Raw genomic sequence first — 22,247 nt, 5'->3', positions numbered from 1 at the left:
TATGATTCCTTTTAACTGAAGCTATTTTCTGTTAGCAGAACCTATGCATCAGTCCCTCCTATCATACATCTCCAGAGATAGCGGCAGCAATCCCACACACTTGTCATCGCTGTAGATTGCTCAGCACTTTGGCCCACGATGATTTGTAGGAGAAACTTAACCCTCAAATTAAAAGCATTGGGCTCAAGAGATTATTTGGTGGGATAGATCTATAAAGCAAGCAGCACAGCACTTCAAAAACTGGAATTCATTTGTAAGAGCTTATCATTCAGGTAGTTACAAATGCTAGCAAAACAGGAGTCTTTGAAGGGAGAGAGAGAGATCCTACTATAAGCAGAATTCTTACAGCCAGTTTCATTTTTTCATGTTTAATAATGCTTTTTTTTCCTCCATATAAAGCTTTCCATCTAAGGCTTTCCAAGTATTTTATAAAGGCAGGTGAGTGCTACATCATCATCATCCCAATTTTACAAGCAGGAAACAGGCCCAAGAAGAAAAGTAATTTGAGCAAACTAAAACAGCAAATGCCAGACCAAATCAAAGCCTCAGAGCAAATTCCCCTTCTCCAGCCACCAGAGATTTTTTACTTGGTTGCTATGCAGCATTCTTTTTTTATTTTGAAGAAAAAAAAAAAAAAAGCAGCAACCGAACAAAAGAGAATGGCAAAAAAATTGCAAGCTTCAACATACTTACTTCCACATTGCTGGCATTAGTACAAAAATAAAGATTTTTATTAACTAGTTTACAAAAATAAAAAGTCTATTGAGTCAGACTTGATCTCAGTGGGGTTTATTTGACCTTGGAAGATAAAGCCTGTTTGAAACGTCTTTTTAGATCTTGCATGTTGGGAGATTTGGGCCGAGGGATGATGGATGAGCGTCTCTTGTCTGTGCTGCTGTGGTGTAGTTTGCTGACCTCCTTGCAAAGATACTGGAAAACATCGCAGACACCGTGGGAGTTCTCACTCGTGGAGATTTCTAAAAACAGGATGCCCAGTTCTTTTGCCAGCTGTAGTCCATCTTTTGTCTGTACTTGCCTGGCATGGAGAAGGTCTGCTTTGTTTCCCACAATAATGACGGGAGTCCTCGCGTCTGCATGGACCTTGCGGATGTGCTGATAGAGAGGTCGAATTGACTTGTAGCTACTGTAGTCTGTGACAGAGTAGACCAAGAGGAAGCCTTCTGCCCACCTCGCGCATCTAGACAAAGCATCCAGCATCTGCACAGGGTCTTCTTGCTCCTGCAATATGACAGAGTAAAAATTTCACATTGGGTTGTGAAAATAAAGCTCATATCATAGATAGCACTGTTAAAGAGGTCCAAAGAGAAATCTGAGCTCTGTCTTAGGACACGTTAACCCCAGCTGTTTCCTTTTTAAGAAACTTAGGCTCAAAAGCTGAGCCCTTAAGTGGTAGGGAAGAACTGATTTCATTTAAGCAGACAAGCCAAAATCTGGGACTTCTAATGCTTGTTCTTGGATCACTTAGTTAAGCATGCTGCAGTTCATTTTTTTTATTCTTAGTAATTCAGACAGTTAAATATAGCTCAGGGCTTTCTCAGGAAAAGAGGCCAACAGCAAAACCTGCCAGAAAGTTCCTAATCCTGTATGGTCTACAGGCTTAGGAGTTAAATCTTATTTTTAAAAAACAGATACCTCTGATGGGTTAAATGCAAACCACGAACTAGCAAGTCAACTGCTGTACAGCACACTCTCTTCACAGTTAAACGCCTGCTGGCGAAAGCACTTGGTAGCGGCAGCCGTAGGCCTCCAAGCCGTCGGTCGCAGGCCTCCGGCGAGGCGGGAAGGCACCAGCGCCCGGGACGCAGCCGCGGGGCTTCACCGGCTCCCGCGGGACCGCGGCGAGCGAGCGAGCGAGACGCGTCCGTACCTGGGCACAGCCCGGCGTGTCCTGGATCTGCACGGCCACTTGCTCCCCGTCGAGATGAACCAGGCGGGAGTAGAGGCTCCCTGCGAGACACGGGCGGCGGTGAACACCCGCGCGGGGCTGCGCGGGCAGGGGCGGCCGCGCCGGGCTCCCCTCCCCTCCCCGTCCCGCCAGGCCTCACCTGTGTTGGGCTCGTAGTCCCCGATGAACCGCTTGGTCAGGAACCGCACGATCAACGCTGCAACACAGAGCGGCCGCGTTAGGGGCAGGCGCCGCGGCAGGCGCCGGCCCCGCGCGGCCCCGCGCGCACTCACCGCTCTTGCCGACGCCGCGGGCGCCCAGCACGGCCAGGCGGAGCTGGGCGCGGGGCGGCCCCGGGGCGCACTCCGCGGTGGGCGCCAGCAGGAAGGGCTGCGCCATGCTCGGCAGGCGCATGGGGGGGGCGGCCCCGCGGTCGGGTCGGGTCGGGTCGGGTCGGGTCGGGTCGGGTCGGGTCGGGTCGGGTCGGGTCGGGTCGGCTCGGCTCGGCTCGGCTCGGCTCGGCTCGGCTCGGCTCGGCTCGGCTCGGCTCGGCTCGGCTCGGCTCGGCTCGGCTCGGCTCGGCTCGGCGGCACCCGGCAGCGGCGGCACGCGGGTTTTAAAGGCTCCGCCGGCAGCGGCGTGCGCGCAGCGCGCCGCGCCCACGGGGCAGCGCCGCTCCGTCTGCACCGCCCCCGGGGCGGCTCCGCGCCCCAGCCCCGGGAGCTGCCCCTCAGCAGCGGCGAGAGCCCTGCCCGCCGCTGGCTCACGAGGGAGTGGGGGAAATGCAGCTACCGGCCGTGGGCCCGGGAAGGCCTCTTCTCTGCGCATCCGCGCCGTATCCCCCTCTCGTTGCTGGTATGATTGCGCACATGCAGATTCACAGCACGGATGCAAGTTTCAGAAATGAAAGGTGCTCCATCAGGAGGGCTTAATTTCGTAACTTAGCAGTTAAAGCCTCAAACCTGCAAACAGTTGTGTTTATGCTTAAATCTTTTTCTGTGAATGGTTGCCTTGGCTTCTGTAAAATTGCCGCTGCAGCACACTGTTTTGCAAGCATGTAAGCGTTTACAAGATCAAATAATTCATTAAAGGGCTGTCTTTTTAATATTGTCACAGAGATAACACAAGCCAGTGGGAAACAACATGGAAGATTTCAGTAACACAGTATTTGAAAGGAGCTTGACCAGAAGGGCCAACCGTCAGCATCCAAATCCCAGGGAGGGTTTGTGGTTTCACGGTCCAGCACCGCGGGGAAGCCAGCTCCATGCCAGCCAGGCTGCACAGACCTGGGCATGGGGGCACTCAGGGGCTGCGTGGGGGGTATTGAGCTGCCAGGACGGGGCTTAAATTCACCTTCCTTCTTCCCCACCCTTGGCCTGGGCTTGCAGCTGGCTGTTTCCAGGCCTTTTCACTTCCTGCCTGTGAAGAAGAGGGGCTCTGGTCAGCCAGATAAACTTAGGTGCTGAGGGCCACCCGGGCTGTGCTGAGTGGGCCCTTGCTGCCAGGCTACACAGGTCTTCTGGAGCTGCTGTGTCCCACCTACCTGGTTCAGATGCCCTAGGGCACCCAAGAGGTGCTGGACACCTGCATGCAGGCAGCTAACTTGAACCTTGACAGCAGCTGGGCTACAAATGAGCATTTCACATAGTCCTGGCCTCTAGGGAAGGATGAGTGGAGGGGTACAGACTGCCACTCCACGGGTCAGGGGAGCCCTGCCAGGTTACCCCTATGGGGAGCAGGCTGGTGCCTACAGAGAGGCATGTTACTCTCCTTCCAGGGGAGCCTTTGCTACAGCTCTCATAAGATGCATGTACTGACAACAGGTCATGTTTCTTCCTTTTTTTCCCTTGTCCTCCCTCTTTCTTTCTCCTTGTGTCTGCACAAGAGTTCAGATACCCCGATAGGCACGTCTTGGGTAAGGCCTCAGTCCCAGACCCTTCCAGTGACACAAGCTCCGAGCCACTGGACACTGGAATGCAGTTGCCAGCTCTGGTCTACTAGAGCATAAGAAGATGCTCCTGAGAAGCAAATCCTCAGTGCTGCCAGATCAAGGATGGGAGGAGGGACCATTCTCCACTTCCTATGGGTGCAGTTTGTCAGCAGAGCAGAGAGGCACAGCTCAGGCTCTGCACCCCGCACCCACCAAAGAGCCGACCAGCTGCCCAAAGAGAACTGTTCTGCCCCATTTAAAGGAGTTTCCCCCCTTATGCCTCAGGAACCCCGTAAGTTTTCTACTTGATAAAGATTCCACTTTACTTTGTAGAGAAGGGTCACACATGGCTCAGAGTAGTTAACACCATGCTAATTAACAGCAGTTACAATAGTGCCTAGGAAAAACATTGTGGAATAAGTGCTGTTTATTATTTGTATTACTTCAGTGATTAAGAACTCCTACAGTATCAAGGCCATTTTTAACCCTGCAAACTGACTGCCTCTAAAATTTCTACTTCAAAACTTCCCATCATGCCAGTGAGTCCTTTTTCTTTTGTAACCAAAATTTCTCTTTTATCATTAAAAGCTTTTGGTTCCCAGAGGTTAATGTTATTGTCATCTGCTCCCATTGTCATGCACCACCACTTGTCTTTGGCCTCGTACACAGTGCAAACACAAGCTATTTTTATGTTTTTCTCTACAAAAGAGCTATCAGAGTACATTCATTGTGCTCTTGAAACAACATTATTAAAGAGTCCGTTCCAGGCAGATGATTGCCAGGTGCTGAGTTGTGAAAGTAGCAGTATTTAACACTGTCCCCAAAACTTGAGGAGCTCATCCTGTTTCTGGGAAGCTGCAGTGCTCATGCTGCTTTGCCTGCTCCTTAGGACATCCCCCACCACCACTCCCCTACACCCCAAGGAAAGCCAGTGGTGTCATGCTCAGAGATGACTGCATCTCTGACTGGGTAGGAAACACTGTGAAGGAACTGATCTCCAGGGAGCAACAGGCTGTGTCTACATCAACTGCTTTGGTGCAATGGACCAGATCAGGAGGTTGAAGCAGTTGGAGCTGAGGTTCCTCACGTGTGTGGTACAGAGGCTTTACTTCAGATTAGATCTATTACCATCCTGTGGAGCCAAACACTCCCCAAGAAGTTCAAAGTTATCCCAAGAAGCCTTTGCTTTCTCGATTCCAGGTCCTGCTTGGAAGCATCAAGTTGTACTTTTCACCCATCCCTTGCAGATTGCACATGCCATCATCCTTATCATCTATATAAGGCGTCTCTCACAGAAACAAGATTTAGTCCCACTTGTTTTCCCACTGACACCAGTCTGGCTGCTGATCACCTCCCGGTTGCAAGTTCTGATAACATTCAACACTAGGTACTTTTGGAGGAGTGAGTAGGGTACTAACTCCCTCTGTGGCTGCAGTAGCCATTTGGGAAGGACACCTGGAGATCCTCCAAGTCCCCTTTCCTCTAAGAAACAAGATGTGCACAGTATTTTCCTGGGAGTCCTAGCTGATGCTACAGTCCAGTAGAAGCTCTGGGTTCAAGGTTGGCAGGACCATATCATCCTTAGGATGTGGGATAACCAGCAGCAGGTGCAAAGCTTTTCTATGTGAAAGAGCACTGGTGAGGATCTTTGCTGTGAGCTGGTATGGCTGCACCACCCTCCTATGAAATTTCAGGAGCAAAAGCCCACATACACGAGTGCAGCCGTTATCCCTGAGGAGCCTTACATTCTGCAATTCCTGATGGTCAATGACTAATCAGTTTGGGATAGGCATAGGCAAAATGGTGACTGAGGCCTCCAAGGTCATCATCCAAATAGTGTGAATTAAGACATTAGATATTTGCACTCTTCGGGTTCCTGACCTGTATGAGTGCTGCTAATGGGAGTCACGTTCCTACTTAGTGCCTAACTCAGGATGGTTATGACTATGTAAACCCCAAGAGCTAAAACTTGATTCTTGCCCAGGCCTTAGCAGCACCTCCATAGATAGATTCACAGACATTTCAGCAGGTCTCACATGAAATGCTTCTAATTTGTCTTCCATACCACTACCCTCTGAATCAAGGGGGATGCTGGTACTCTTTCCAAAGGGGAAAAACATTTGCAGTGGTATGTCTCCCTACACTGTGGGACACACACCTGCATCCCAGCCAGGAAGTGCTACCTAGACAGTGACAAGCCCAGGCCCAGTTTAACCATGTTCTTTCCCTACATTCCCTGAATTACAGAAACCCACTGTGTCTTGCTGAGCTCATCTGCCTGGCCTGGAACAGCAAGGATCACTTTCTTTGGCAGCTGTATGCACAGCTCTTGGCATGCTCTGCAACCTGTTAGGCCACCCCACAGCATGGTACCTGTGTCTGGGATGGCCAGCTGTCCCTTTGATCAGAAGCGTCATGAAAATGTCAAGCCCAGAATTGGGTTGAGAAGGACAAGGAAGGAAACCTCAAGATCTTTCTCCCCTATGCATTATATACAACAGGAAGATTAAGAAAGAATGTCTTTGTGTCAGCTGCTTATCTGCCTCCCCCAGGAATGGGGATGGGAGTGTCTCTGCATATTTCTCACCCCACTCAGGCTTGCTTGCTTCATCTGCTTCCTGCCGGGGTCCTCAGCCTGCAGTCCCTTCATAGAGACATGGTTTCTCTTCCCCAATGCTTTTTGTTCTTTTTGATCCTTCCTGGTCACACAGAATTAGCACACACTAATACTGACTACACAGCCCTCAGTAAAACTCTGACCTTGGTGCAAGTGATATGCTAAAGAGGCTGAAGCTGACAAACAGCTCAAAAGAAAGCCCCATAGCCCATAAAGAACTATCACTGGACATATACATGATGTCCTGCCATTATTACCAGATTACCAGAAGAGATTTCACCAAATCCCTACCAGCTCCAATCTACTAGATGTTCTCAGAACACATCCATCATGCCTCTAGATCCACCCACCCAAGAAAGCCAGAGAAAAAGCTCTCTTCATTTCCTCCCCAGTGGGCGTATTCAGATAGGACATGGGAGAACTTTTTAATCAAATCTCTCTTCTACAAGGGCCTGGCCTAGGAACAAAGCTGCCAAGCCATTTGCAGTCATTTGCTCTGTCCTTGTCTTACCAAATATTTAAGTATGCCTCTACAGCACAGTGGCATCTGCAAAAGGGTTAGAGGAGGAAAAATATATATATATAGCCCAATGTGCCACAGCCCAGCAGCTAAGCTTTCATTGGAATGTGAGCATATAGGATTGTAAGCCATTGGGAGATTTGGAGCAGCACTGCTTCCAAAACACACAGAGTAGTGGGCAAAAGGGAATATCACTGTTACCTCTAGGATTTTAGGAGCAGGGGTTCAGCTATGCAATTTTGACACTATCTCCCTGACAGTAAATCACCAATGGAGTCAGGCTTAAATCACAGCTGTCACTTTAGTCTTTTCCATCAATTCACTGAAGCTGAGTTAATCCTACTCATAAGCTCTTCACTCTCCACCTGTGATGTATAACAGGAACCTGACCACCAGCTCGGGTGTTATGAAGTGCATGTACTAGAAGGCAGCCTGAAAGACAGGTAATGTACACTAACAACATTTTTGGGAGACTGGCCTTTAAACTAGAGATTCTTGAATTCCACTAGCCCTTAGGGTGTGCCTAAGTACATGGGCTTTAAACACAAGTTTATAGCTTTAAATACAAGTTTGTCACAATTCAAAGTATCAGGGAGTGAAACAATTCAATTCTGTCACAGTACGAAGACAGAGGAAACACCTAGCACATAGCTGGCATGCTAGATACAAGTTTTTGCCTGCTAGGTACCGCCTCAAAGTAGGACAACAGAGTACTGACTACAGCCACAATTCTTTTATGGGTCTAATGTGTAATACCCCATACAGAGTATGTTGAAGACTGCAAGAACTTACAACTGCAACCACTAAGGAAAAATGCTTCATACACCCAGAGAGGCACAGGTGCTAAACCACAGAATACCTGTCCATGCCCTGTGCCACCACCCTCCCCCCCCCCCCCCAATATTCAGCAAGTTCTGTATACATTTAAAATTATTGTCTTACATAAAGAAGGATGCACTTCAATTTAGACACTAGCTCTGTGACCAAAGATATCCCAACAGGCAGGTTTTCAAGCAACTTCTCAGTTCATAGATCTCCCTCTTTTGTCAGGACTGTGCAAAAACAGGACAGCTAAGCACATGGGAAGCAAGCTTCAGTAGCAGATACCAAGATTTGTAAGTATCTGAGCTGCACTTCTACAAACCTCTGAGATTACCAGGAAGAGCACCAGTGCACTGAGAGTGACTGAAAGGGAATGTCTATAAACCTATGACAGGTTAAATCTTTAGTCAGTTTGTATTTTTTCAGACATTAAGCAACCTTAAAAAGATTATTCTCTTGTCACACAAACCCAATTTCATTTTCAGTCATTTCTAGGAATCCTGACCAAGGAAAGAATTTCCTTCTTTTCCTCCCAGCCCACACTCAGCTTCCAAATACGTGCTTATGAGCTTCTACTGTCTGCACAGTGACCTTGAAAACAGAGACCAATTACATGGGAAAATGTTGCTATGCACAGGGTCTCCAGAAGCACAGAAATGACACTAAACTGCATACTGTCTATTCCTGATTTTAAGTAGCTCTAGACTTTTGAATTTATTTTCAACAACCCACCACTTACTCATAGTTACTGTTAACCACTCCATCATGATGCTAAGGCCAAACCACTAGTATCTTGACAGAAAAGTACAAAACATACAGAATCAAAATAACTTACACATGCACGCATAAGCAGAAAACTGAGAATACCAAAGATCATTCCCAAAAAAGCTTCCCACTTAACTCAAGAAGCCAAGCCTAAAGGAAAATGAGGCTTATCTTGCAAGTTGATTATTCATTTTAATTTGCTGTGAAAGTTTACAAGCCAAAGAAGCTGATAAAGGTCTATGCATTAGTATACACATCTAGCTGCTCCAAGAAAACCCCACCTGATCTTAAGTGAATGAGCCACAACAGTGAAAGTTAAGATATATTCATCAGTATTGCTTCAGAGAACTATGGTGCACTCTACACCTAATACATATGATGCCAAAATTCAAGAACTGTCACAAATATCACATATCAGCCTGCTAGTGGGTATGCTTTGCTCCACCTTCTTCAAGGCAGTTTCAAAGTCATTCCAACTATACTGCCTGTTCCATCTTCCAAGATGGGAGTCTGGAGAAACATCAAATGCAGTACCTGATCACTGTGACTATGAAGCTCTGATGCTCAAAGCCTCTCACCGTTAAATATCAGGCCAAGCCAGAGAACAATTTCCACATCCAAAAACTACATTCCATGAGAATGGGAGCGCCCATAATTCAATGTCAGATAACTGTAAATGGGGCTTAATCCCTTCATTTAAATGTAATCAGTACCTATAGTTCAATACTTCTGCTTAAAGCAACTCTAGAATTAAGGGAAAAGCAAGCCTCATCATCTCTCCATTTCTTACTCCCAAACCAATTAGTTTTTCCTACAGTTGATTATTCGGTAATTTTCAATAGTCAATACCTACAGAGTGCTTGAGGTCACTAGCTTTTTTAGTATTCTACCCCCCTATACATGTAGTACATGTAGACATTAGTTTGGCATAACTTGCTTGAGGTAGCTAAGCAGTACCTTACATCACACCTAGGAATGTAAAAGGTCATCCACACCCACAGAGTTAAGGTTCAGCTTATGTATTTTCAAAGTTAACTGAGCAAGTAATCTTCAGCAGTTTCTTTAGCAACCTTTACACAATTTCAAACTCCAAAAAAAAAAAAAAAAGCCATGGCATTGGTCAATAAGAGTTAGCTAAAGATGGTTTTTTGATTAAGAAACACTGGGCAGATAGCACTGGGTTCAGTTTCCTATGGTATTTTCCTTTTTGTGATGTATTAAAATAAAATCAATGGGGTGGGAAGAATGCATTAGAGCATCCAGGTAGGTACTTAGATTCAGACATCCAATCTTTTCCACACAAAATTCAAATATTCAGCTATGCAGGCTGATTACAATAAAAACAAATGCCAAAGAGAGGCAGTTGAGACTTGCTTCTAAACTACTACTTTTTCCTAAGGATGTTTCTTGGCCTGGGATCCCTCTTTTAGGGGTTACAATGATGAAACACTGAAGTGTACCTTTTGAGAAATGGCTGTGGATAGTTTTCCACAACTGTGAACCAAATGTTCTTTGGTATTAATCTGAGGCCCTTTAACCAAAGGCTTATAATAACTGAGATCTGAAGCCTGTTATCTCTATTCCCATTAAAAAATAAATCTTCAAATGACACTGTACAAGTCTTGCTATATGCTCTCAGTTCGCCGGTGAAATATTCCATGTCCTCTCACGTTACCTACTTAGGTAATCAAAGAAGGATGATCATCATTGAGCATTAGCAAATTTCAGTGTCCCCAAGATTTACAGTCTACATAAATGACTAAACTGATAACCAAAAGCTGCAGATTATCTAGTGACCCAGCACTATGTGAGACAAGTCAAGCAATCTTCAATAAAAGGAAGTACAGGTTTTCTGAAGCATCTGTTCCAAAAACTATTGAAAGAAATCAGCTACAACCACATACACTTGTCCAAAACCAGACTTTTAATTTATTTTTTTAAACATACATTATGCCATGAATTCATAGGGAATTGGCTCCAGCAGCTCTGGCTCTTTGCCATTGGTTCTCACAAAGTGTGCTTCCCTTGGTGGAGCAGGCTGCAAACAAAAGAGAAAGAACTCACAGAACTGACACGCGAAGCAAATCTTATGCAAAAATTAATTTTGACAACATTTAATGCACTATTATATAAACTTATATAGCAATATTATCACTCATAGTCTCTTTAAAGTTTGCTTCAAAGACTAGCAGTAAGACTAAAATTATTTTTTAGAAAGTGTACCTGACTTTCATTGCTGAATGAAGAAACCTAGGCTTTACTCTCTACAATTTATTAATTCAAGTTAACATGAAGTTATCTACATTGTGGTTCCAGAAGGAAGAATCATTTTCTTCTCTCTACAGTTTAGTTATTCATTCCTTTCTGAACAGAAATTATTGCAGCTAAATTCACCCAATCCAAAAACCAACAGAGCTTCTGCAATCAATTAAAGCCTGTACTGGGGATTAGCAACCCCCTAGAAGTGATGTCAGAACAGGAAGCACTTGTCCTTTTGTTCATAGCCAAGGATGTCATCTTCATCCAGGGATGGTGCAGTTCTGCTAAGGCAGCAGACACAAATAGCACCTCAGATGCAGATACACTACATGCTGGCACCTGACTTAAAAATAAGTGAAGTGGAAAAAAAAGTGAAAAAAGGGAACTGAACACAAGTTAGGGTGGTAGCATCAGACAACTCCAACACAATCTGTCATAGACCTGGATTTTTCAGAATGCTGTAAGCAGCTTCATTAACATATTTTCTTTTAGAAAGGAAACAGAAAGAGTTAGTTTTATAGCATAACCCTCTGTTGTTTTGAAAGAAAACATTTTTGTTCAATTGATTTGGTTTAAGTATGTTTTTTTCTGGTGAACTGAATCAACAATGTGTCAACTATAATAAAAACATTACCTGACGTTTCAGCTGAACCCAAATGCCTTTTTCTTTTGCTTCCTTTTTCTTCCTTTCATTCTCCTTCACACGCTGCAGGAAGCTATCTCTGCTCTTTGAATGTTTAATATGCTCAATACGCACATTAATTCTCTTGGCAAGAATCTTGCCTCTAAAAAAAGAAATCAGGTTTTAACCTACTGCACTTACAAAAAAGGCCATCTCAAAGCTAGTTTTATAACTGCTATCTAAGTAGCTTCATAAGCTCAATTATAAATCATTTTTCTTTAAACAGCAATCATTCAGAATACATTGTTGCAGATGTGATGGACTGCATGCAAATGATATATAATTTATGTAACTGAAAGCATACTAATACACAACAATATGCTGACAGCTGAAGATTAAAACTCTGAAGAACGAGTAGTTCTAACCTTGTAGCATACAGATCATATCTATTACTACTGTACTCACTCCAGTTCTGGGAGGAAAAAGAATATGTCCTTTTCTGACTAAACTGTATAAAACACAGCTGTACATAGCTACAAGGTACTATTTAAAATAGGTCTCAGTATAAGTATGATAACTGGCTGAAAATCTCCATTAAGTACTGTTGATTTAAGTGCTGCTCAGAAGAATCAGAATTGTTTCCTCTGACAGGATCCAAGACAAATGACCACCATTTGCTTGGGTTATAAAAGGATACATACTTTACCCACCTTGAATGACCAATCAAGACAAAAAATGTCTAACTGGCAAAGTGAAAGGAGGGTGCCATTACAGACCAACTTCTCTGAATATAAAAGTTTCAATGAACAGAACTGCATTACTTACTTAACCTTCTTGTTTACAATAATGCCCACAGCATGCTGAGTAACGTTATACACCCTTCCAGTCTTGCCATGGTAACATTTGTGAGGCATACCTTGTTGAACAGTACCCATACCCTGTTAAGAGTTAAAACAAGAATGAAGCGTAAGCTTTAATTCAGAAGAAAATAGAGGCAATGTTATGAATTTTTATTTCAGAAGTTAATGGAAAGCACACATCTACTTGAGACTGATTTAAAAATATTCCTATCTTATTCATACTTTTAAATTTGCAACAACGTATTTTATATCTGAAGACTACCAAATTCTTCTATGACAATTCTGGTTGCTTTCAGTGCCGGTGAAATGATTTGATCATTTTACTTTTAGTGAAGCAATCATAGGAGACAATCATCATCAAGCTCCAGAATGTCAAGAAGTATTAATGCTTGAACAAGGTAGTTCTCCAAAAATCCAAAAAACCCCAAACAAACAAACAAACAACCCCCCACACCAGATTTTGGGCAACTGTTGTGAAAATGTGGCTTTTCAAATGAAATTAAAGGCTTCAAAGTAGGATTCCTCAGCAACTTTAAGTTTCAGTAAAACTTAATTTTGAAAGTATAGTTGATTTTAAATGACCAGTTGTAGAAAGTACCAAGTAATTGGAAAAAAACACTGCACTTATTTTTCTGCAGTATCATATATGCTCTATTCTCACATGTATCTCTTGGTTTCTAGTTTAATATAGCTTCTGTATACACATTTATTTTAGCAACTGCTACCACACCATGGGCCATGGCTCTTCCAAGCAAGAGATGCAAATCAGAGTGACAGTTGGGTTCACTGCGAAGACAGTGCTAATAGGCACCACATAGTAGCATAAGTATTTGATATGGCATTCTTCACTTGATTTGTTCAGCTAAACATATAGTACCAGAGCATAATATAATGTATACATTGCACATACAACAGTATATGTGACACTGAAGTGTTACTGTTGTTTCAGCAGCACTTTTATTCCAGTATTGTTTCAAAAGTGAGTAGCACATACTTCTGTTGAGACATGATACGAATAATATGAAAGGCTACATCAAGAAATCAGGAACTGAAAATGATTATGCCGCACTGCAGACGATACCTTGATATCAACAATATCACCCTTCTTATAGATGCGCATGTAGGTGGCCAGAGGGACAACTCCTGTTAAGAGATACAAATTTGGATACTTATCAGGCTTACAATTTCACTAAAAAAATAAAAATAGCGTAGATCACGTATTTCATAGCATTTCATTTAAAAAAAATCTCAAATTTTTAATTAAAGATAGGTAAAACCGAGAACTCCAGTCATTTTTTCCCCTGTAACTCTCTCTTCACACACTACCAAATGATTTTTAAAAAGTCAGCTAACTCAGGAACACTTACAGCTTCAATCTCTTTCCTAATGCAGAAGACAACTATTAGCTCCAACTACTTACTACTTCTTCATTGTAAATAGTTGTTATCACTGCTCATTGCTAAGAGGCAACAAACTGTACATTTCAAGTATATATGACTATTTTGACGTGTTCTCCTCACTTCCCCCTTCAAATTCATTTTGAAGCAATGACAGAATTAATACTGTTACTACTGTTAAGAAACCAGAATACTAATATGTAAGTTATAAGACCTGCTGCTGAAGTTTACTTGTTTTTTGTTCTAAATTTTTTGGTCTAAGTTGTTAGATATCCTTTGTTATAAGCCATTTTCTTTCAAATGCTACATGGGGATAGCTGACATCCAAGAGAAAAGGTTAGTAACTTAATGCAGTGCATTTATTACAAGCTGTACTTACCATGCTTGCGAAATGGCCTTGAAAACATATAACGTGTCCCCCTCCTCTTCCCCTTTGTGTTCGTCATTTTGGCTGATTACTCTGAAAATTAATGCAAATTATTCAGTTATTAGTTCATTCACTAAAAAGCTAACCAATGATAACTTCCGACATTTTAGAAAAAAATCAGCCTTTAAGCCTACTCAAAACAATAGCACTTCTGAATTGCAGGATCAGATCAAACAATACTATTCGTTCAGACACTCATAAGAGTTCAGTATTTGCATAGAACCATTGGATAATTCAGATTAGAAGAGACCTTAGAAAGTCATCTAGACCAACCTCCTCTTTAAAGTAGGGCCAACTATGAGATCAGACCGGAGCTTTTGCTCAGGGCTTTATCACATCAGGTCTTAAAAGTTTCAAGGCCTGACATTGCCAATGATGAAAAAGTTTTCCCTTATATCCAGGCTGAACCTCTCTCATTCCGGCTTATGCCTCTTGCTTGTCCACCTGCCACGTGCCCCTATCAAGGCCTGGCTCTGTCTCCTCAATATCCTTAGGAAGGCACTGGGGGTGCTGCTTAGTAACCCCGAAGCCCTCCCTGCTCAGGCTGGGCAAGCCCTGCTCCCCCAACCTCTCTTCCCAAAGGCAAAATCTCCCCCGCCTAGTTTCTCAAACACTGCTGCATCTGATACCATCAACCGCGTTTGCACTCTGCGCGTAGCAGCTTTTTAGCTCCAAGCTGTGCTCCACGCACGACAGGAGCCCCGGACCCGCCGCTACCTCACCCGGCGCCGCCCCGGCCTCGCGTACCCCCGGCAGGCACACGGGAACCTCGCGGCCCGCCCCGGGGAACTGCCCCGCCGCCGCGACCCCCAGCGCCGGCCGCTCCCGGCCCCCCGCAACCTGGCGGTGGCGGCACCTCGGCCCGGCGGCCCCGCTCCCCCCGCCGCGGCAGCCCTCCGGCCCGGCCCGGCCCACATCGCGGCCTGCAGGCCGCGGCCTCCCCGCTCCCCCAGCCCGGCCCGCGCGAGGCCCCCGCCGCCGCCAGCCGGTGCCGCGCGGCCCCCGCCCCGCCGCCCGCCCTCCTGCCACCGCCCGGGGCCGCCGAGGTACCCGAGGGCGGCGAGCGGCGCTCGGCGCGGCTCCCCGGCGTGTCTACAAAATGGCGGCTCGAGCCGAAAAGAAAGAGGCGGTGCCGCGGCCGCCCTTAACTGCGGGGCCTTCCCCGGGCTGCCCGCCCCGCGCCTGAGCGCAGCGGCACGGGCGGCGCGCACCTGCGCATGCGCCTGCGCGCGTGCGGCCCCGGCGCAATGGCCGCCAGCGGCCGTTGTGCGTGCGGTAAAGCGGGGCGCGGGGCTCGGGGCTCTGGACCCGTGCTGCGAGACGGGCGTAGCGCGAGGGCTGATAACGGGGTTGGAGGGGGAGGTATGAGAGGAGTTATATGGCGGTCTAGGGTCCTGGGGGTGTGTGCTATGTCGTGCAGTGACTAGTTCACCGTCCCTAAGGAATTGCGTTTGGTAATTTAGCATATAGTAGCCAAGAAGTTATTCTCGGCCATTAAAACGGCTTACCGAAATTTAAATTTCCAGCAGGGCGAACCTGCCGCTATTATATGCCAAACACAGCCGCCTGAATTGAGATCCAGGTAATCCTGGCCAGGAAAACACTGTGGAAGATGCAAAACAGCAGAGTTCAGCAGCAATCAAAAGTAAAGAGGCTGGCCAGGTGTTTTGCTGTTTTTTATTTTTATTAAATGCTGTAATCTCAAATTTGCATGACAGATGTTTTCACAAAGATAAATAAAAGTACAGATTCTGAACAAAGAGTCTTTATGTGGCCACAGGTTGCATCAGCTGTGTGGTGCCTGAAAACGAAGTGGACTCGTTGGCAGCTTCCAGAACTGACAGCCGTGACTCATTGTGTTTGTGCATCATGAATATTAGTGCCGGCAGGAATTAGAATAGAAAGCTGTTTGTAGGCAGAAATGAGTCAAAAGAGGGCCTCCCTCCCTTGAGCTCAACACGTAAGGACAGCTCAAAACTTGTCTCAGCTAGAAGTTGCCCTACTGCAGGGATTTTTTTTTTTTTTGAACGAAAGAAGCACTTACTTAATTTAGAGGAGGGATGATTATTTAAAGCAGCATATAAAAACATATTTGATCCACTGACTAACTTTACAGTTATTGTAATGTTGTCTTGCAAAACTTAGGTGTAAGCCCTTTCTGTCATCATTTGAAAGCTAGTTTAATATTTATGGGTCACAAGAATGGATATGGAGTATTAAATACATTATCAGATTCTGCTTGCAAAACTAGCTAGCAGAGTGTGTTATGACAGACAGAGGTTCTGTCTACACACAGAATCTCTTGGAATAAAATGTTATAACATTTTGTGTGTATTCCAGCTCAGCACCATGGAAAACCCAGAATTTACACCACCTCATACCTACACGGAGAAAATCTGTATCGTTTAGTATGCATTCAACCTAGGTACCATGAAACTTTTCCGAGTGTGAACATACTTCTGAGCTGAACAGCTCTTCCGAGGAGAGGAATATTAGCAACAGAGATACAGATTTCAGGGAGGACATCAAGCAAAGTAAAAACAGGAAAACAAATCCTGAAAGACCCTACAGAATAAAGGAAGACAGGCATTTTCAGTGAGCTGAACTCCTCTACTCTTGCCAGTGATTTACTTAGAAAATCTCTGCTTTGAGCAGGAAAGAATGGGGAAGAAACTCCACATGTTTAAACTCATTTCCACATACATAGCATGTACTTCATAAGAGAGCAGTAACGGTGAATCTAATTGAACTTTGCTTCTTTTGGGGCCAGGTAAGACATTCAGGATTTGCCCCATCCTTTTTTTTTTTCAGAATAAATTACATGACAAGTTTATTCAAAGCTTCAATAAATTATTTTATTCATAAAATTTATCTTGGTTAGCACATTCCTAGGATCCTTCAATAGCTCAGCATTTCAAAGAAACAATTATGTGTCACCATTTGTCCCCACAGAATTTGTCCCCACTGGCCTTGCTGTCTGTGTTTGAAGTCCATCCTATCTACCAAAATTTTACCTAGTTTCCCAAAACTGGGGCCTGCTAAGCACTGAAAGACTGCAAAGCCTTTGTGTGTTACTCACAAAAGGACATCTTAATATATGATCAAGAAGTCCTTATCTTTATAAACATATGGCTGTGCAGGGTTTGGGGTGAGTGAGCATTCAGGGAACCAGAGCTAGCCAAGCAGACCTAGAGGAGACCTACAGCTCTGTATTCCAGACCACATGTGCTCCCCTTGCTACCCTGCCTCTTCCCCTCAAATACCTAGCCTAAACTGCTCTTTCCCTTTGGATCTTTAATGATCCAAATTTCAATTCCCCTCCAGGCTCTACAGCAAGAAGCTGGTTCTGTTCCAGAAACACCCCATCCTTGAGATCAGGGCGAACGTGAACGGCAGCACCCAGCTTCACATGAAGATCTGGAACTCCACAAAGTCCTAGCCTGATGCTCCACCCATTAATATGCTTTAGGAATCTTACTACACTGTGATAGCCTGAGACCATTTACCAACACTTTGTTGCCTTCCTTCCTCATCATTAATGTCTCTGCAGGAGGTCTGCAAAGAAGGAACTATATTGTTGCAGTAGGAGTTAAAACATAAACCCTCAGGCTTTGACAAGATTTCTTTCAGGAAAACCAGCTCTACTTCACTGATAATCTATAGAGAGGTTTTGGTCTTCTGACCTAGTTTTCCTGTGCATTTGCATTCCCTTGGAATCCAGTTCTTAATGAAGTCATATTGGATGTAGAGGAAGAGAGGGAAAGCAACTTGAAAAGGAGCAAATTTGAAGGTGCCTGGGGAAAGGAACTTGAATGGGAGGGCCTATTACAGGTCAGAGAAGCAGGGACTAGATAAACATCACTTTGTTTTTCATTTTTGTAAAAACATGTAAAAACAACATTTCCAGTTACCAAGTTTCCATAGTCGGGATACTGAGATTTTCTTTGGGAGAGCCCCATTTTGTTTTTGCCACTTCTCTGCAGCATCTGTCCGGCCAGACATTTAAAAGAATTCCAAAGAATAAATAAGCTATGATGATTCTGCACATGGGGTTGTCAGGAATCCTTCACTGATGCACAGTGGGATCTGGCTTGCTCCTAAGCTCAAAGGACCAAATGATACACACTGAGATCTAGAGTGTGACATTCCATTTGTGTTAGGTTATTCAGTGGGGATATGGAGAGAATTTTAATTAATGAGTGTTTATAAAGGGCTTTGAGGTGAAAAATTATATTTGCCTTCAGTAGGGTGTGGGTTTCAACTATGTTTCACATAATGCATTCATTACGTGAAAAAAAGATAGCTGATTATGACTGGAGCAAAATTTTAACAGAAGTAACTCAGGTGAGGTGTTATGTAAAGAGGATCAAAATCTGCAGCTTCTCTTGGGATAGCACTGAAAGAACAAGAGTCTAAACTGGAAATCAAGTTTGTAAAGTTGATCAGTTACACTGGGTGTAACTCCTAAGTGCAGCTTTTACCCCATTCTATTAATCAAAAAGTTACTGTCTAGAGTCATCTGTGTCATCTCTTAATTTGATCCTATAGTTCCACTGTCCACTCTTTCCAAAAGGACAACATTAACATGGCATCTCAAGGTCATGCTTTTGTGCCCTTTCATAGATCTCTTTAGCCTCTCAATGATTCTAGCTCTAACAACCTTTTTATTTCTGGTAATCAATCCAGCTCCTGAGCCACAAAACCCATTCTGTAAATGTAAGCCAGAACACAGTTTCATGGGTGTTTAAATAAATAAAATTTGGGGCTAAGCAGCCCCTCACCCACCCACCAAAAAATGATTGGACAGCTGAGCTTCTTGAATAGGCTCCCTGCGGAATTGCACAAGTGCCAGCGCAGGTAAAATAACTGAACAGAATTTTCAGTGAGACAGACATTTCATGGAGAAAAGAATGGGCAATGGTAACAATGTGCCTTTGAGAGAAATGAAAAGGCAAAAAACGTCTAGACCAAGAATTGTGATGGTGCCAAATAAGTCACACATACTGGTGAAACTTTTCATTACACTGGTGTTACTTATACATTAATTGCTAATTCAAAATGTTACTAGATGCTGGTAGATTTATACTGAATCCAAACAAATGGCCTTTTTTCCATCATTATCTCTGACCCTGCCAAATAAAATCTGAAATATTGAACAAATTATGTCTTTCAACTGAATATTTGAATAATGTGGCAATCTACTTGTTCATGTGTGCATATACAGGTATAGTCTTGTGCTCCTAAATGCTTAATTCCTAATTGTATTCCTTTTGCATCTTCTTGGTGTATATATATTTCATTGTATACTGCATTATTGACCATACAGTAATCATCAGGAACACAGGATTGTAAGGAACCTGCTGCATAACTTTAGACCAACTTCTCACAAATACTAAATAATATAATCCATTAATAAATTTCTCATTTTAAAAGTAATTAGTGTCCCTCTCTTCTCTTGTCTCCCTTACCAATTGAGTGGCTTTTCAGGAAACTGATTTCATTAATGCAGTGTTTTTTCAATCTTCTTGTAAGTGGAACTACTTTTTGAGGTCATCTGTCTTTGTGTAACCTCCCCCGAGTCCAGCCCATTTAGCCAGGACCAAACAACTCCTCCTATTGTTAGCATCAGCTTAGCTGGATATTTAGTTGTTTTGACAAAAGATGATTAGCCATTCCCTGGCTAGCACAGCCAGTAATTACAGATACTTTTTACTCCTCGTCATAGAGGAACTGAGCTGCTGCCAGCAGTAAATCTGTATAATTTGGGAGTTTTGTTGGGATTTTTTTGATAATGAATTTAATTTACATAAATAATTAATCATTAAAATACATGAAAAAAGGATTCTGATCTTTCACAATCCCCTTTGAGCCCTCCCCAACCATCTGGGAAGCTATTAACTACAGTTTAAGAAGTGCTGGCTTATTGGTTAAGATCATACTGCTATTTTCTGTTTGCTTGTTTGTGTGTGAATTTACATGTACTTTTATGTGTACTTCTAGCTTGAAGAGCAATAATGTTAACCCCTTTTATTTTTCTTCAATTATTTACACAGAAGAATGATATCCTCTTTATACCTTCATTTTACTAAGCTAAATAATCCAGGTTCTTGCAGCCTCCACATACATAATAGACTCTATGCATTTGCTCCCATTCCCACACATCTGTCGAATATCAACGATCAGAATTGTATGCAATAGTCGCAGTTAGCTTACTTGCAGTGTATTGATTATCTGTGAGGTACTTTCTGTTATTACTGAATATGATCACATTCCATGAAATAGGAAGCTCCTGGGACTGAGATTGTTTGCTGGCTGTAAATCTCCCATTGATTGTCTTTAGCTTGCTAGCTGGGAACTAGGAGTAAAATTTCTGAATCTAACATCATGGAATGGCAGGCCTATCAGTGATCTGAGTGGCACAAAGTCAGTCTTAAATCTTCATGTTTTTATTCAGGGAAAATTCTCAGCATCTTCAAAGAATTTTTGTCTATAAGGAATAAACAGACATGGACAGAATTGGCCTTTAATTGCTTAAAATAGATTGGCCAGAGCAAAACAAATATAAGAAAAATTGCACACTGGCAAGGGTCAGACTTAGCTGACCTTTCCCTTATCTGATTTCCACCATGTGACTATTTTATTCACAATGAAGTATAATTTTAACAGAAGCTCAACCTATGAAAATTGGTTTTCAAGACAGACAACTTTGGAGGGCAGAGATTCAGCTTTAAACAGAGCTGAATATGAGGTTTTTTTGCTCTAATTTAATACCTGAAAAAGTATCATATATAAGATCGGTTATAATAATGACACACTTCATTTTGCACTGGTGAAATCTCACTGAAACTATATTACAAAACAAGTTATTTTTATGCTAACTCTCAGTAGCTTTGCAGATGATACCTCACTGTAGGGGGCGGTCAATATCCTGGAGGGCAGGACCACTTTTCAGAGGGACTGGGACAGGCTGGAGAAATGGGCTGACAGGAAATAACCCTACGCAACAGGACAGGCTGAGGGCTGACGGGCTGGAAAGTGGCTTTGCAGAAAACGACCTGAGGGTCCTGGTTGAGAACAGGTATAAAATGAAGCAGCAGTGTGTCCTTGTTGCAAAGAAAGTCAACAACATCCAGGGCTGCAGTAGCAAGAAGGTAGCCAGCAGGTCAAGGGAAGTGATTATTTCTCTCCTTTTGGCACTGGGGAGACCACATCTGGAGTGCTGTGTCCAGTTCTGGGCCCTCCAGGACACAAAAGACATGGACATACCAGAGCGAGCCCAGCAAAGGGCCACCAAGATGGTGAAGGGGCTAGAGCACAGGACATATGAGAAGAACCTGAGAGAGCTGGGTTTGTCCAGCCAGCAGAAGAGAAGGCAAAGAGGAGATCTTATTGTAGACTGCCACTATTGAATGGGAGAGTGTAGAGAAGATGAGGCCAGATGCCCCTCAGGATGAGTGGCAACGGACACAAGTTAGAAACGTTGGAAATTTCTGACTCGATATAAGGAAAAAAATTTTAACATGAAGGTTGTCAAAAACTTGACCAGGTTGCCCAGAGAGGTGGTGGAATTTACGTCCTTGGAGCTATTTAAAACCCAACTGGACACAGCCCTGAGCAACCTGATGTAACTGGACCTGCTCTGAGCAGGAGCTCGGACTGGAGACCTCCAGAGGTGCCAGAGACTGTGTGAGTCTTTGATTCTAACTTTTCAACTTTATCTGCTGTAATTTAAAAAGGCAACATACTTGATGGATACAACAGTGTAAAGTAAAAATTTTGGTGGAATCACTCTCTATTATCTAAATACTCTTGGAAATTGTATTGATATATTGATATCTGAGGTAGTCATTTGTATTTGTCATTAATTGTTCTAATCAGAGCCATTAACACTATTGTTTTTAATTGCCCATGAAATGACAAAGAACCTTGCTGGAAGGAAAGGAATGGCTTTACAAAATATTGCTAGTTTTATTTCAAGTAAAGGAATGTTTTCTGCTTAGCATTAGCTGAACTCCAGTAAATACAAATTTAATTTCATTTTCAAAGGATACCAAATTAAGTTGATTGTTCTTTATGAATACAAAGAATACAAGATGCCCTTTTTAATAATGCATGAAGTAAC

The 22,247-nt window shown here is 43.6% G+C and overlaps 2 protein-coding genes and 2 non-coding genes across 4 annotated transcripts; all 4 read right to left on the bottom strand.

Moving 5' to 3' along the window:
- Nucleotides 1-352: 352 nt before the first annotated feature.
- RASL11A (RAS like family 11 member A) lies at nucleotides 353-2,320 on the bottom strand. The gene is made up of 4 exons (XM_067290702.1): nucleotides 2,200-2,320; nucleotides 2,067-2,123; nucleotides 1,889-1,968; nucleotides 353-1,239 (listed from the first exon to the last, which is right to left on the bottom strand). Exons 1-4 carry the CDS (start codon nucleotides 2,318-2,320, stop codon nucleotides 790-792), a joined length of 708 nt encoding a protein of 235 aa, XP_067146803.1. The 3' UTR covers nucleotides 353-789.
- An 8,141-nt stretch (nucleotides 2,321-10,461) lies between these two features.
- Nucleotides 10,462-15,278, bottom strand: RPL21 (ribosomal protein L21). The gene is made up of 6 exons (XM_067290690.1): nucleotides 15,176-15,278; nucleotides 14,078-14,158; nucleotides 13,383-13,444; nucleotides 12,267-12,379; nucleotides 11,454-11,604; nucleotides 10,462-10,598 (listed from the first exon to the last, which is right to left on the bottom strand). The coding sequence occupies exons 2-6, from the start codon at nucleotides 14,142-14,144 to the stop codon at nucleotides 10,509-10,511; spliced, it is 483 nt and encodes a 160-aa protein (XP_067146791.1). The 5' UTR covers nucleotides 14,145-14,158; nucleotides 15,176-15,278; the 3' UTR covers nucleotides 10,462-10,508.
- Nucleotides 12,075-12,206, bottom strand: LOC136991206 (small nucleolar RNA SNORA27). The gene has a single exon (XR_010883250.1). It is a non-coding gene; the product is annotated as a small nucleolar RNA SNORA27 (small nucleolar RNA).
- LOC136991193 (small nucleolar RNA SNORD102) lies at nucleotides 12,589-12,665 on the bottom strand. The gene has a single exon (XR_010883237.1). It is a non-coding gene; the product is annotated as a small nucleolar RNA SNORD102 (small nucleolar RNA).
- Nucleotides 15,279-22,247: the final 6,969 nt, after the last annotated feature.

The sequence above is a fragment of the Apteryx mantelli genome, chromosome 1 (assembly GCF_036417845.1).
Source record: "Apteryx mantelli isolate bAptMan1 chromosome 1, bAptMan1.hap1, whole genome shotgun sequence".
NCBI classification, from domain to species: domain Eukaryota; kingdom Metazoa; phylum Chordata; class Aves; order Apterygiformes; family Apterygidae; genus Apteryx; species Apteryx mantelli.
Note: the sequence above shows the minus strand (reverse complement) of the source record. Positions and strands in the feature narration are given on the sequence as shown.

What these genes read in the sequence shown, in the direction of transcription:
- RASL11A (XM_067290702.1), bottom strand. Translation starts at nt 2,320, where the DNA reads ATGCGCCTGCCGAGCATGGCGCAGCCCTTCCTGCTGGCGCCCACCGCG. An exon ending in CCGCGGCGTCGGCAAGAGCG is followed by an intron (nt 2,124 to 2,199) that starts GTGAGTGCGCGC and finishes TCTGTGTTGCAG; the next exon opens with CGTTGATCGTGCGGTTCCTG. An exon ending in ACACGCCGGGCTGTGCCCAG is followed by an intron (nt 1,240 to 1,888) that starts GTACGGACGCGT and finishes GTCATATTGCAG; the next exon opens with GAGCAAGAAGACCCTGTGCA.
- RPL21 (XM_067290690.1), bottom strand. Translation starts at nt 14,144, where the DNA reads ATGACGAACACAAAGGGGAAGAGGAGGGGGACACGTTATATGTTTTCA. An exon ending in ATTGTAAACAAGAAGGTTAA is followed by an intron (nt 11,605 to 12,266) that starts GTAAGTAATGCA and finishes TTCTTTTTTTAG; the next exon opens with AGGCAAGATTCTTGCCAAGA. An exon ending in GGGTTCAGCTGAAACGTCAG is followed by an intron (nt 10,599 to 11,453) that starts GTAATGTTTTTA and finishes TTTTGTTTGCAG; the next exon opens with CCTGCTCCACCAAGGGAAGC.